The sequence below is a fragment of the Sphaeramia orbicularis genome, chromosome 22 (assembly GCF_902148855.1).
Source record: "Sphaeramia orbicularis chromosome 22, fSphaOr1.1, whole genome shotgun sequence".
NCBI lineage: Eukaryota > Metazoa > Chordata > Actinopteri > Kurtiformes > Apogonidae > Sphaeramia > Sphaeramia orbicularis.
In genome coordinates, this window is record NC_043978.1 from 48,960,973 (window position 1) to 48,976,727 (window position 15,755).

The window sequence follows — 15,755 nt, forward strand, 5'->3', positions numbered from 1 at the left end:
AGAAAAGATGACATTCTCCTGAGACCCAGCAATGCATTTTGGTCCTCTGTAATGGACAAGAAAACAAAAAAAACTAGAAAAGCACTCAGAGAGCACAGATCTCCACCAATGCAGATCAGCCCCCCCAATCACCACCATAATTTTATCATTTGTTCTTTGTACCAGTATCAACATTTCCTGAAAATTTCATTAAAATCCTTCCATAACTTTTTGAGTTATCTTGCTAACAGACAGACAGACAGATGAACAAACCCCAATGAAAACACAAGTAAAGCATTCAGAGAGCGCAGACCTCCGCCAAAAAAGATCTGCCCCCACCCCCCCAATCACCACCAAAGTATAATCATTTGTTCCTTGTGCCAGTATCAACATTTCCTGAAAATTTCATGAAAATCCATCCATAACTTTTTGAGTTATCTTGCTAAGAAACAAACAGGCATGCAAACAAGCAAACATGCAAACACACAAAGCAAAGTGATCACAATACCTCCTGGTGGAGGTAATAACCTCCATCCTCCTTGGCGGAGGTAATAAATAAAATGCTGTCCACTACAAAGGACATTCCATTAAAAAATTTAAAAAATATAAAACAGTTTCATATTGTTTCCAATCAACGTCATTTTTTAACCCATAAAGACCAAAAAAACCCACCAGCGACCAAAAGCACCTACTGATGTAACTGTTTAATACCTGTTGATCCATTAATCTTATCAATACATGTAAATAATTGGTGTAAAATACAGTTTGTCATCTTTTCATGGTCATCAGATATGACCCATTTGGATGTTCAGAGGCTCCGTAGTAACCGTGGAAATACCATCATCTTCTATAACATTGATTCACCAGTAAAACCCATGGAGTTGGATCAGTGACAGTGGATGGAAACACTTGGTTTATGTTCAGTTAATGATAAATTTTATAGATAAAAGTCACTTTTTCGTTAGTTTTCATTATTTAGATATAATAACCGCTGAATTTATTCTGAGCTTTTCTGAACATCCACATCATCAGTGAGTTAAACACAGGAAAATTCATGATTTTTACTGAAAAACACATAAAATACAGAGGATAGTATTATAATAAATGGTGATAAATCACTTAAGAAAGGTTAAAATAAAGAGAAAAATTCATTTGGGAAGTGCCACAAAAGTAGCACTGGGTCTTTATGGGTTAATGTAAAAAAGCCTCTCAGGTCTCAGGTGGACATCTTATAAATATGAGTTTTTGTCATTTTCAGTGTGTAGCTGCAGTAGACAGGTTGTTCTTTTTAGTTGAAGGAGAACGCTGACTGAAAATAACAGGTTACATCCATGTGAGCCAGGACACAGTCTGTCCACTGTGTCCTGGGTGGGTCTGACATCTGTACCCGGTAGGACATGACGTCACCTACAGACTATTTTTCTGGCTAAACCGTCCAGGAGACAAGACAAGGTGCCGCCCACAACAAAGCTCATGAGGTCACAGCAGCCCTCCAACCCCCCCACCGCAATGATGAGGAGGCTGTACAGAGGGTATGATGCATATATAGATATATGATATATAGAGGGTATGAACTGATGTTTAATTACCAGTGGAACATTGGCCTCAGTTGGAACACTGAGAAGATGAGAGCATGAGAGGAAACTACTAGAGCAGGAGTGAAATAAATAATTATCTACAACAATTCAAGGCAGGTGAACTATTAACTGAAATAATTAATCAACTCCAACTGATTACAATATATATTCGATTACAATTTTCCTGGATTGAAACTTCGTTTCCTTAATTTTGTCCATAACTTTTTAAGTTATCTTGCACACGGACAGACAGACAGACAGACAAACCAACGCCGGCAAAAACATAACCTCCTTGGCAAAGGTAACAATCGTTTAATCGCTTACAGAAATAATCGACCCCTGCAGCTCTACTCAACTCTCATCCAGTGATTTATGGACACTGATAAATGACCAAGTATCTGGTTTACTCATATTGACATGTAAGCTACACAATTCTAACTGGATGCTTCTATGAAACTGGGTTCATTTTGGTACTTGACGCTTTTCCAGCTTTTTAGACCCAATAATAAAAGAGAAATTTAGACACATTTCCCTCCAGGATGTACCTAATGATGACCTCAGATAAATGCAAAAAAAGTTATACTCTTGCTCTGAGCCATCCCAAAAATAATGCATTTTTAATAAAATATTGGGGCCAAAAATAGGACCAAAATTGGGACATGAAAAACTACCTTGGTGTCAGAGGATTTGATCTGAAAACAGGGCTGTAAATGGTCTTATATACCGCCATAAATAAAGACACTGTGTTAAAATTGATGATCCTAGTGGTTTTTCTAATCCAGACGTGGGTTTTTAGTGAATCTCAGTCTCATTCCAGGTTTTGTATGTAACCCATCGTGTCCACTTGTGTTACATGCAGAACCTGCCCATTTAAACACAAATAAATCATGATTGATTTTGAGACAGCGGTCATTTTTGTGAAACACTCTGCCTTGCATAATTAGTTAAATTCCCAAAATGTACCTGTTAGAGAATAAAGAGATATTTGAAAAAATAGTAGCGCGTAATTTTCGTGTCCTTTTTTTTTACCGTGTTACATGCAGATTATTGCATAAAAATAATATAAAAATGTATTTTACCTGAAAAATAGTTTCTCTTTTATCTCAGTAAATATTTATTCTTAAAATAGACCCAAAGTGCTTCCAAACTTCATAACATTAGTCTACATCTGGTTTGAATTTTAACCCCCATGTCCTATTTTTAGGGACCAGTTTCATAGAAGCACCTAATTCTAATTACAATAAAAGTAATGCACTAAATCCAACCCATATAAAGCCTGGACACAGCTCATCAGTGAACGTTACAGTCGTAGGTTTGTTACTCACAGCTCTCCAGCTCCAGTGAACAGGTCTGAGAATCCAGTGGGAAGCGGCTGAAGTCCATGTTACAGGCGGCCGTCACCGTCACCCTGTTCAACACAAACAACAAACAACACAAACACATTCAGTCACTCTGTACATAAATGATCCATGTTCCATCTCAGTAAAACAGAACACCAGGAGCAGGATTTGGCACAATTTTGCTTGTTCACATGACCATCTTCTGATCATTTATTTCTTTTTTTTTAATGATTGTGTTGCTTCTTTTATTATTTTTTTGTTTTACCTACTGGCTGTGTTATTTTTGTCAGTTTTATTTATCTATTGCTAATTTATTTATTTATTTATTTAATTTGTTGCTTAGTTTATTGATTCGTGTTTGTTGTGTTTTCTCGATTTTGCTTTGTTTACTTTTGTCTATTTTTTTAGATCATTTTGTTGATTTTTTTTTTCATTTTATTGATTGTTTTCTTAAGTTTTTGTTTATTATATTATTGACTGCTTTGTTCATTTTGATTCAGTGCACAATGCAAAATAAAGTCAAGCTATTTTCACATTGATCTGTATATCTACTTCTTTTTCTTTTCTTTTCAGAGGCTGGAGAGGACACAATGAACTTCAGTCTTTGAGTGATCATATTGTGTGTTTGACATGTCCACGGTCACACATTGTCCCACGTTGTCTTACTCAAACATTATCTTTATCCTACATTTGTCTGACTGCTGTGTTCACCTCATCACTGGCTTCAGTCGGAGGTTAATGGATAGACTTAACCGAGTGTGCAGTATTTGGCTGATTTAGGCTCAGACACACAAACGACTGTGAGACAGCATTAATGAACCCAATGGGAACAACAACCTGATGGCAGTGAAGTGAGGAATGAGGCGATAACATGTCACGAACACTTAAGTCATACGTTCCTCAGGTAATTATGTGTTGTCATTCACTTCACTTCCTGGATTTCTTTTCGACTTTTTGTCAACCGCAGCCAAGGTTAAACCATTTGTGTTGTGTTTTGACCTTCTTTTGAATCTCTTTTGAATTGTTCTGCTCGTTGTTTGTTTTTTATGCGCATACTAAAACAGTCCCTCTAGAAAAACGCAATTATGCGATCGCATAATTTAATGCATAATCAAGCAAATAGAGCACGTTATGTGGGGGTTTAATTTTTTTCAAAACGGTTTCATATTCGTGGCAATATTCATTCGTTCATTCATTTTCTGAACCCACTTTATCCTCACTAGGGTCTCTGGTGCCTATCCCAGCTACATAGGGGCAAAAGCGGGGTACACCCTGGACAAGTCGCCAGTTCATCACAGGGCTAAACATATAGAGACAAACAATCACTCTCACGGACAATTTAAATTAACCTATCAGTGCGTGTCTTTTGGATTGTGGGAGGAAGCTGGAGTACCCGTAGAGAACATGCAAACTCCACACAGAAAGGTCCCACCCCCTGTCGACTGGTGTTGGAATCGAACCCAGGACCTTCTTGCTGTGAGGCACGAGTGCTAACCACTGCACCACCATGTCGCCCCATTCATGGCAACATTTCCGTGCAAAATATGCAAAATATGCAGTAGGGCATTAACTGAAAAGTCAGTTTGTCGACGTTACTTTGGAGGAGTCGACTAGTCGTGTGTTAATCTCTCTCTCCCTTCCATCACCTGACAGCTAGCGAGCCTTAATTCAGCGCATGTCGATACTTTATACATGAAAATATGGAGCACAGTGAACGGTGGTGATGTGCAGATCAGCGGGCCTGGGTCGGGTTGGTGCGGGTCCAAAAATGTTACTTTATTTGCGGGGTGTGTCAAAAAATTCCACAAAGCGGGTTAAAAAAAACCAAAAAACAAAACACCTGCGCATCACTAGCACAAGGCCAAGACTGAGGGAAGATGGGGATCACTGGGTGTTCTAAAGATGTACAAGTATGTGGTAAGTGTGTGTAAATGTATGTATAGGTGTGTATGTGTGTGTGTATATATATATACAGGGTGGGGAAGCAAAATTTACATTGAACATTTAGTTGTTTTTTCTCAGCAGGCACTACGTCAGTTGTTTTGAAACCAAACATATATTGATGTCATAATCATACCTAACACTATTATCCATACCTTCTCAGAAACTTTTGCCCATATGAGTAATCAGGAAAGCAAACGTCAAAGAGTGTGTGATTTGCTGAATGCACTCGTTACGCCAAAGGAGATTTCAAAAATAGTTGGAGTGTCCATAAAGACTGTTTATAATGGAAAGAAGAGAATGACTATGAGCAAAACTATTATGAGAAAGTCTGGAAGATACTATTAAAGAAGAATGGGAGAAGTTGTCCCCCGAATATTTGAGGAACACTTGCGCAAGTTTCAGGAAGCGTGTGAAGGCAGTTATTGAGAAAGAAGGAGGACACATAGAATAAAAACATTTTCTATTATGTCAGTTTTCTTGTGGCAAATAAATTCTCATGACTTTCAATAAACTAATTGGTCATACACTGTCTTTCAATCCCTGCCTCACAATATTGTAAATTTTGCTTCCCCACCCTGTACATTTATGTGTTTCTGTAAATCATATTATATTTGTTCATAATAATATAAAGCCAGAAACCTACTTATGTACTAGTAAGTATCAGTCATATTATGGCATAGTGTATAGATATGATTAGACGAAGAAGGTTATTACTGTTATTAATTATATAAGGAGAAGGGGTGGGAGTTTATAAGTTGTACTTCTTCTCACTCCTTTTCAAATATGTATTATATGTCTTATGTTTAAGTGTTTTGTTTATTTATTTTCTTCTGTTTGACATTCATGTTCGAAATAAATACATCAATCAATCAAGAGGACGACTCAGAGTAGGAACTAAACTGACTATGATCTAGAAAAACTCTGGTCTCAGTAATGTTCTGTGAACCATGGAAGCACCACCAATACTGAAGAATAATGTGGACAGACTGTGTTTGGATTATTCTGTTCATTTATTTCATTCAGACAATACACTCTTTTCTCTAACATGCTGTGGGTCTTTTCTGCCGCTGTCTTTATTTTTTCCCACTTTATGTTGTTCACTTAAATTTAAAAGAAAATTCCAGGTGTTAGCCTATGTTTTGTTTCGGTTAAATGTCTGAGAAGGACTGTTGATGCTTGTGTCTGTCCAGTTTTTTATTCGGCTCTTTACTGTACATTGTTAATGTTACAGTGAACGTTAGTACCAGTTGTTCATTGTTGAACAGCTGTGTGTCTGTGTTGTTCCTCCGCTGTCAATGTGATGACGTCATCATGTTTATGTTTATGTTTATGTTTATGCATTTGGCAGACGCTTTTTTCCAAAGCGACTTACAGGGGAAAACCAATCAAATCACTCAATCAATCAAATTTTATTTATGTACAGGGTGGGGAAGCAAAATTTACAATATTTTGAGGCAGGGATTGAAAGACAGTGTATGACCAATTAGTTTATTGAAAGTCATGAGAATTTAAATCTTCAAATCATATTTTACTGCATTTCTAACAGTCTTTTTGTCTACCTCAAGTTCAATTGCCATTTTTCTCATGGATTTGGTTGGATCCTTTAGGATTTTGGACTTGAGAGCTTTAATAAAAGCTTTGGTACGTTTTTTGTTGCTTCCTCCACTTCCAGACTTTCTCGTAATAGTTTTGCTCATAGTCATTCTCTTCTTTCCATTATAAACAGTCTTTATGGACACTCCAACTATTTTTGAAATCTCCTTTGGTGTGACGAGTGCATTCAGCAAATCACACACTCTTTGACGTTTGCTTTCCTGATTACACATATGGGCAGAAGTTTCTGAAAAGGTATGGATAATAGTGTTAGGTATGATTATGACGTCAATATATGTTTGGTTTCGAAACAATTGACGTAGTGCCTGCTGAGAAAAAACAACTAAATGTTCATTGTAAATTTTGCTTCCCTTTGCACCAGATCACAACAAAAAAGTTATCTAATGACACTTTATATATAGAATTGGTCAAAACCAGGATCTAAGCCAATTTTCAGAAACCCAACAGAATCATGTCGACTCGACTTCGACTTTATTGACAAATAAGTCGATCTGAAAAAATCTGAAGTCACTAATGCCCTAATATGCAGGGCTCGCATGATTCCATAATCCCCACATTTTTCCACATAAAGTTTAAAAAAATATTGCATTGTAACTTGACACGGGTTGTGATGTAAAATGCGACGCACAGAAGTTCCAATAAGCGTCCACAGAAAGTAAACTAACCGTGAGCCTCGGAAAAAATCCTGCAAGAGGAAAATGCAACTTATTTGCTGTAAAATATCTGCAAAAGACAAAGCAAACCAATACCCGATGTCCAACAGGAAAGCAGGTTCATACTATTTTACAGCCCATGCAACTGTACAATGGAACATAAGAGAAAATCGACACTGGAGCTACTTTTCCAGTACAAAATATTTGAAAATGGTTTCTGCTGCAGCGACAATAATGTCATATGAACATAAAGGCGCTAATAGCCTTGAAACAGACGGCCTGGTCTACCTCACTTTAGTGAAGCAGGGAGTAATTATTTTATTTGGGACACTTGTGACACAGGAATGTTAAAGCCACGTTTGAGTCATGCTTAGAAAATAAAAAAGAACTCAAACAGAACCAGCCCTTTCTGTGATGTGGTGTATGTTTACTTCTGTATGTTTGCTTATCATAGGATGTAATTAGACAATTTTCATTTAGTAGTAGTCTAGACAGAACAGGGTGTGGGAGAAGAATCAGTTTTTTCCACTGACACACATGTTTTTCCAGTTCACGCATATTTTCACAACTTCACACGTTTTTTGCAAATTCACACAATTTCATCGCATAAAATCACATAAAAACCCTGCATATTCCCTCGCATAATTAAAGATTTAATCAAGATTTTTGGAGGAACTGCTAAAAAAGTAGCATTAAAAAGGATGGAGGCACACATGATGACTGAGCGGATCATTATCCTCATAGCATAACTGTCTAAGTCTAAGTTACTATATGGACAAAAGTATTGGGACATGTTGAATTCAGGTGTTTCTTTTCTAACAGGGGTCTGGGATACAAAATAATAATGACAAATGTCATAATATAGTTTTAACAATGGATAAATTATTTTCTAGATATAGTTATGATGGAGAGGTCAGTGGCCCGGATGCATGCAGCCAGTCAAAAAACGCCTAGTATGTGGGATGGTATTTATTTTATGGTTGAAGAAAGAGTGCAACATAATTGTCTATGACTCTCCTGATCACTATTCTGTTTATATCTGTAAATTATATTCTCTTTCATCTATATACATGTATTTGTCTTTATTTGTCTTTATTAGTTGGTTTTTGTATTCTGAGATCCAGACTGGGTTGGTATGGGGGTCGCCACTGGTTCTGTGTGTGTGTGTGGGGGGTTATACTTTGTGTCACAGAATCTTGTATTATAAAATGTGAATTTCTTTTTCTTTTGTATTGTACTTCTGAGATGCACAATGAAAACAAATAAAAAATTGATAAAAAAAAATAAAATAAATAAATAAATAAATAAATAAATAAATAAATATATATATATATATATATATATATATATATATATATATATATATATATATATATATACAGTTTTACATATTGGAATACATTGTTATCTTTGCTTCCAAAATGCCCCAAAAATGGTTTTTACTCTCAACATTGATTTTGTTGTTTTTTTATCCATGACTATGATTTTAACCTTTACATTTCTAAAATATTTTTCCTGCTCTGACTGTAAATAATAATTTTCGACCACAACTAACCATCTACTTTCTTCACATCTCACTGAGGGAGAAAAATCTTCCATTATAAACTTAAAGGAAATATTGATGTTTATAAACTATATGGATATAAATATTTGGACACATGTTTACAGCTGTAAGATGTCCTGTTCATGATGATTTGACATATAATAATAATAATAATAATAATAATAATAATAATAATAATAATAATAATAATAATAATAAAATTACATTTATAAAGCACTTTTCATTCAGCAGAATCTCAAAGTGCTACAGAGGGAAGACAGTCCAGTAAAAAAATAAAATACTGTATCAGGAATAAAAGACTACGCGAATAAAACAAAGCATCATGGTGGGCCATAAAAAGCCTGTCTAAACAGGAATGTTTCTAGCCACTTTTTGAAGGAGTCCAGTGACTGGGGAGCTCTGGGGTGGTCAGGGAGGGAGTTCCAGATACGGGAGGTGGCAGAGGAGAAGGCCCGGTCTGCCATGGTCCGAAGTTTAGTTCTGGGGGGGGTGGGGGTTGGTGCTGTGGGGCCGGAGACTATGGGTGGAAGTGAGAGGGGTGAGGAGGTCTTGAGGTAGTTGGGGGCATTTCTATAGATGCAACTGAAGGTGATGGGGGCGGTCTTATAGTTATTTCTCAAGGGGATTGGCAGCCAGTAGAGGTTATGGAGAACGGGAGAGATGTGTTCCAGTTTATGGGTCCGTTTGAGGATTCTGGCAGCGCTGTTTTGGATGGACTGGAGTTCTTGTAGCCGTTTCCTGGGGATCCCATAAAGAAGGGCATTACAGTAGTCGAGCCTTGAGGAGACATCAATATTAACTCTTTCACGCATAGGTCACTCTAGTGGACAGCTTTTCTCCGGCTGTTCTCTTGTATATTCATGGGTTTTGGTGTTTTAGTTCCATATCAGCCAACACAGTGGACACTTATGCACCATCCCATAATACACTGACATTCAGACCATTACTGTAACTTTGCTGTTCTTGATAAACCTGACCTGCACTAACATGTTTAAGTGTAAATCAATTGTTATTTGTTAGACAAGAAGGTTTTTTTTTGCATATTATCTCCATGAAGTGAGTAATTACAAGCATTAGAATATGTTAAAATGTGAGAAGACATCAGATTAGCAGCATTAAAAAATGTTTTTATTTCATTGTTTTCATGTTACTTTCTGATATTGGGTTTTAAACACGTTTCTTTACTTCAAAAATTAAATGCATGGATATTTTTGTAACTGTAGAAAAAAAAAAAAAAAACTTGATCGCATTGCTTTTTTCATGCCTGAGGAGGAATAAAAACACTGAAGAAAAAAATCTTGACTAAGGTTCTCACAATTCATGCATGAAAGGGTGAAAATAAACATCAATATTAACAATCAATATGAGATTTATATCAATATAAAACTATATTATGACATTTATCGTTATTGTTTTGTATCCCAGACCCCTGTTAGTTAAGAAACACCTGAATTCAATGTGTCCCAATACTTTTGTCCACCTTATGACTTAGACTTAGGCAGTTATGCAAAATTCATGTTTGTACTGACCGGCGTGACAAACATTAATGTGCCCACTCAACTTTCCACATCCACATGTCTTCGTATTTCTCTTTGCTTATGAAGGCTGCCTGGTTTTCATTATCAAGAGCAATTAGGGCTGAAACTAATGACGGTTTTGATTCATCAATTAATTTGTTTATTACTTGTGATCATGCACCGATTAATTGGTTCGTCTTCCCCCAGCAAGATGATGTGTTCAGATGTGTTTTTCATTTGTAGAAGCAGCAATCCCAAATGGATCTCAAACCAAAACAAAACGTTCATCCTGATCTAGAGAAAGACTGATGGACTTATTGATTAATTAAGTGTTGCAGGACTGCTTTTGCACATTCCATCCACCACATATTAGGCCAAAATATCTGCTCGATGTATGTCAGTACATTTCATTTTGCTTGATCCACATATTTATTTGATAAATCTTCTCGTTCTGGTGCATTTCCCACAGTGTCATCATCTCCCGCCCTCAAATCCTCCACTGTCTCATTCATCTTTTCTCACCTCCTCCTGCTCTGCTGTCCTGAAAACATCTGAAATGTGAAAAAGCTCTGAGGACCATCAACCTGTTATGTTTTAATACGTCTAGCCTTATACTTTTCCTCTATTCACACTTAAAGTTAAACTCAAGGCAAAAGTGGAGCTTAATGAATGACCCATGTCTTCACCCCCACCCCCACCCCGTATATGAAACCGTACACCTCCACATTGTAAATGAGCGGGTCGGTGTGTGAAGGTGCTCATTAAAGCAGGCTGTCAGACTGAAACACGACCCCTGAGACTGCAGTTTCCATGTCATGAGTTTGAAGATGTGAAGATGAGCTGAACTACAAAGCACTTCAAACACCAGCGGAAGACCTTTTTACTGTCCTCGAGTCCCCTGCTGCTAAATCAAAGAATCAGTCATTTGACAAGATGAGGGCCTGCAGAACCAAAAAAAAAAAAAAAAAAAAGATGGTGTCTAAATAAGTGCATGATTTAACAGACGTCTGGGCACACATTGTTTTGTTTTTTTTTTTCTGGCTGCTTTCTAAACAGTGGCAGAGTATAGATGCAGACTTATATCCAACATTGATTACACTGGGTTACAAAAAAATGTTTTTTGCAAGTTGTCTAGGTTTTTTCAAGTGAATTAGGACCATTTTGCACCGCTAAATCCAAAAATGACATCTTTTTTTCTCAATCAGGTCAGGTTTTTTTGCTAATTTGATTTTGAAAAATTTGATCTTCTCACAAAATATAATAATTAATACCAAAATAAGATTGGTAAGCACACTTTATGAAACTTGTGACTTGATTCCTGTTAGGTACAATGGTGTATTCACCGCAAATGTAGCAGAATATGTCAGGCTTATTTTTGCAAGATCTTCTAGTCAAAGCCATTTCATTCACCTGTAATATTAAAAAAACCATTAATCATAAATTGGCAAAAGTAAAAGCTTCAGAACTCGTTTATTGCAAGAAATATGAAAGAATTTTGTATCATTTGATGTGAAAATGCCCATAAAAGCCAATATGTAGCATAGTTCAGAAAGTTGACCTGATTGAGCAAAATTCATGTGATTTTTGGATTCAGCACACCAAAATTATCCTAAATCAGCTCAAAAAACTTAAACAATAAATTGGTTGTTGACCAGTGTTATTAAACTGGTCTCATCGTTTCAGAGGGGCTGACACTGGGACCTATCTACCCCAACCATACATGATTTTTTTTTTGTTTTTAGCCAAATATCCTCAGTAAAGTTTATTTGTGTTTCTGTTATTGCAGTAAAAAATAGTCAGCCATCAGTGTTTGTCTTTTTTTCTGTTTTCTGAGATGAGCCCTATACCCACATGTAGCGTGGCTCAACTTAAATATAATAAATTTAATAATATGGCTAGTCGAAGAAAAACAAAACAAAACAAAACAGAAAAAAAAGAAGGTCTTCCTTTTAAGGCTTTTTTATTCCAGTTCTCACAAACAGTGACAGCTATTTACATCAGTTAACGGAAAAAGGAAAAGAAAAGTCAAAACCTCTTGGTAGCCTGACAAACACCCACAATGTGCTGTCAGCTCTATCAGACTCACTCAACAAAGCCAAAATGGCTGACATACCGAACTTTCCGGACTCTAAGCTGCTACTTTTTTCTCATTTTGAACCCTGCGACTTATACAGTGATGCAGCTCGAGTATAGATTTATACCGGGTAACGGCCACCAGGGGGCACTCTAGCAGGAAGCGCAAAAATGAGACAGACGGGTGCAAGAGGCGATGCGGAGAGGAGAAGTTTTAATCTGAACTTTTAACAATCATTTTGCGTGTCATGCACAAACCCTCATCATGGAAAACACACGAAGAAATGCATATTTTGCAGCTTTTAAGTTAAAAGCAATCGATGTGTCTGTCTAAGAAGGAAATAGAGCTGCTGCACAGAAGTGCCATTGAGCAACAACAGGGGAGAGATGTAGAAGGTGTGTGACGGAGCCTCTCTGAGGATGTGGAGCCTTTGAGGCTGTTCAACTCCAACACTGAAGAAGACAACTGCAGTGGTTTAATGAGCAGAAGGAAGGTGAAGATACAGATCAATGACTTTTCTGGGTTTTTGAACCAGTCGTGTTCCTGCTGTTTTACTGCCGTGTTACAGGCACTGTTTGGAAAAAAGCAGTTAAGGTATGGAAATAAATATTTAAACAATCTTTCTGTTTACCATCTTTCTGTGTAAATATCTCTTGTCACAACGTGGACACCTGCGGCTGATAGTCAGGTGCGACTTATAGCCCTGAAAGTACGGTATATAGGGAAAAGCCCCTCCCACTGAGCACAACCCACAGCAATCAGTTACACAAACATGATTTTTCCTCAGAAAATCACAAGAAGACAACACATCAGAACACAAGGGAAAAAAAGAAAAATACCCTCTTTAACATTTCCACTCTATATGTATCATAAACCACTCTCTACCAGAGAGAAATAACCCTAAGAAGTGAAAATCAGTTAATTAAATAGTCAGGTGACCATTTTACTGCCTGGCGCCCCCTTTATTAGACAGCAGCGCTAGCTCCGCCCCTGTTTGGCCAGCTCAGGGTCAGTCTGCAGGAAGCAGAGTGTGTGGTGAGTATACAGCATGAATGTCGAATGTGTGCGTAGGTTGGTGTGTAGAACGGACAAGTGTGCACCCTCGTACGAACTACAGGAAACTGTGTGTGTGTGCGCGACGTGTACTTGTTGTGCATATGTGTGGCGTGTACCTGTGCGACACGTATTGTGTGGCATGTACATGTGCGTCGTGTAGTGTGTGTGGTGTGGACATGTGCGTCGTGTAGTGTGCGTCGTGTGTACATGTGCATTGTGTAGTGTGTGTGGTGTGTACATGAACGTAGTGTGTGTGAGCATGTGTGTGAGTGCGCATTGTCCACACTCAGTAAAGGGGATGCTCCGTCACACCACAGTAAGGGGGTCCTGACATAAACATCAAACAGCTCTAACGGGGGAACTGTTTCCTGTTTGCATCTATATCATAATACTGGAAGGTTTCAGAGCGTCTGTGTGTGTGTGTGTGTGTGTGTATCTGCACAGTTCTGAGAAATTTAGATGGTTTTAACGGGCCAATTTGGTTCCTACAGTTGAGGAACAGTCCCATTTCCACATTAAATATCTCGGCAAGTTGGTAGGACCAGTATTTGAAAGATAGAATTGATACACATTGATAGAAATATTTACAAGTATACATGAATAAAAAACAGTGCAAAATTTACATATCTATGTTAAATTAAGATTAAACCAGTGTAAAGTCTTTAAAAAACAAGAAACAAATAATACATTACAAGAAAACAGAAAAGGGTTCCTATGGGTTAGACCCTACTCAATAGGAACCTAGAGTTTTTCAGGCTCCTGTTTGACTTCCTGATGAAGGCTTGAAGCCGAAACGCGTTGAAGTTTTTTAGGTCTAGATATGACCATGCCATGATAATAAAGGCATTTTAATGTTTAAAGAGAGTGCCTTGAATTTTTCTTGCAGTGTGATAAAAACTTTTTGAATCCCTTTTTCCAAAGAGCACCTCGAATAAACTCTGTTTTGGTCCGAGAAGTATTCCTTCCCAAACCTTTTTTTTTTCTCTTACAATCACGTTGCTCGGTTGACCGGAAGCACAGTACCACGCTGCATGATGGGAAATGAAGTTAAAAATGGAAACAATGCATTTACTAGCTTCAGTCCCTAGATATTGGTACTAATATGACCCGTGGTTCCCCATGGGTCAGTGTGCTAGCTCTTGATAGTTGGGCAACACAGTGGTGCAGTGGTTAGCACAAGAAGATTCTGGGTTAGTTTCCAGCACCAGCCAACAGGGGCGGAGCTTTCTGTGTGGAGTTTCCATGTTTTCTGGGTACTCTGGCTTCCTCCCACCATCCAAAAAGTGTGGACCCCGCCTTTGCCCAGTGGTAGCTGGGATAGGCCCCAGCACCCCTCCGACCCTCTTGAGGACAAAGCGGTTCAGAAGATGAATGAATATCCTCAAAAATGGATCTCATTGTTTTAGAGGGGCTCATATTCAGCCCGACCAAACATGCATTTTTTTTTAGCTAAATATCTTCAGTAAAGTTGTTTGTTTGCGTTTCTTTTATTGGAGCAAAAATGATTGTCAGTCATCAGTATTTTTCTGTTTTTCTGAGATGAGCCCCTACCCACAGTAAGGGGGTCCTGACTTAAACATCAGACAGCTCCAACAGGGGAACTGTTTCCTGTTTGCATCTATATCATAATACTGGAAGGTTTCAGAGCATCTGTGTGTGTGTGTATCTGCAAAGTTCGGAGAAATTTGGATGGTTTTAACGGACCAATTTGGTTCCTACAGTTGAGGAACAGTCCCATCTCCACATTAAATATCTCAGCAAGTTGGTAGGACCCGTATTTGGGGAGATATTAGTCATTTTGGAATACAATAGCCTTACAATCACGTTGCTCGGTTGACTGGAAGCACAGTACCACGCTGCATGATGGGAAATGAAGTTAAAAACAGAAACGATGCATTTACTAGCTTCAGTCCCTAGATATTGGTACTACAGTCTACTCTCGTTAAACTGCCCGCCGTTATACCGCCATTTCCGCCTATCGCCATCCGCCAGCCCAGTTCCATGCACAAACAACACTTATACCATTGATTTCCCAACCGTTATACCGCCAGGGTGATTGCCATCGAGTACACATAAATTTTAACAATGCATTGAACAAACGCGCCAGACGCTGATCGCGACAAGCTACGAGTAGGTCTACGGAACGGCCACCGTTCATTTATCGCAGAACACTCAGTAGGTCAGGATGTCGGGAAGAGGACGTGGGATTAAGCCAAAGCCTCAAGATGATGGGGTGTCATTTCCCGACACGGTATAATAATGCTTAAAATGTTTCCCCACTTTAAATGATCCCTTACAACATAACAGAATCAAGATTTATTTAGAAACGCAATTAGAACGGGTTAACGGAGGCAGCATAGACATCATATAGTAAAGACATGCACATTATGGACGCAACCCGTTGTAACGCCATTTTTGCTATACCGCCAATTTGGCC

At 38.0% G+C, this 15,755-nt stretch overlaps 1 protein-coding gene across 1 annotated transcript in view; it reads right to left on the minus strand.

The window, feature by feature from the left end:
* Nucleotides 1-15,755, minus strand: part of gabrr2a (gamma-aminobutyric acid type A receptor subunit rho2a) — a 205,199-nt gene that overhangs the window by 75,946 nt on the left and 113,498 nt on the right. The window contains exon 5 of the mRNA XM_030126620.1: nt 2,882-2,964. Coding sequence (XP_029982480.1) covers nt 2,882-2,964 — 83 coding nt within the window. The remainder of the gene's footprint in view (nt 1-2,881; nt 2,965-15,755) is intronic.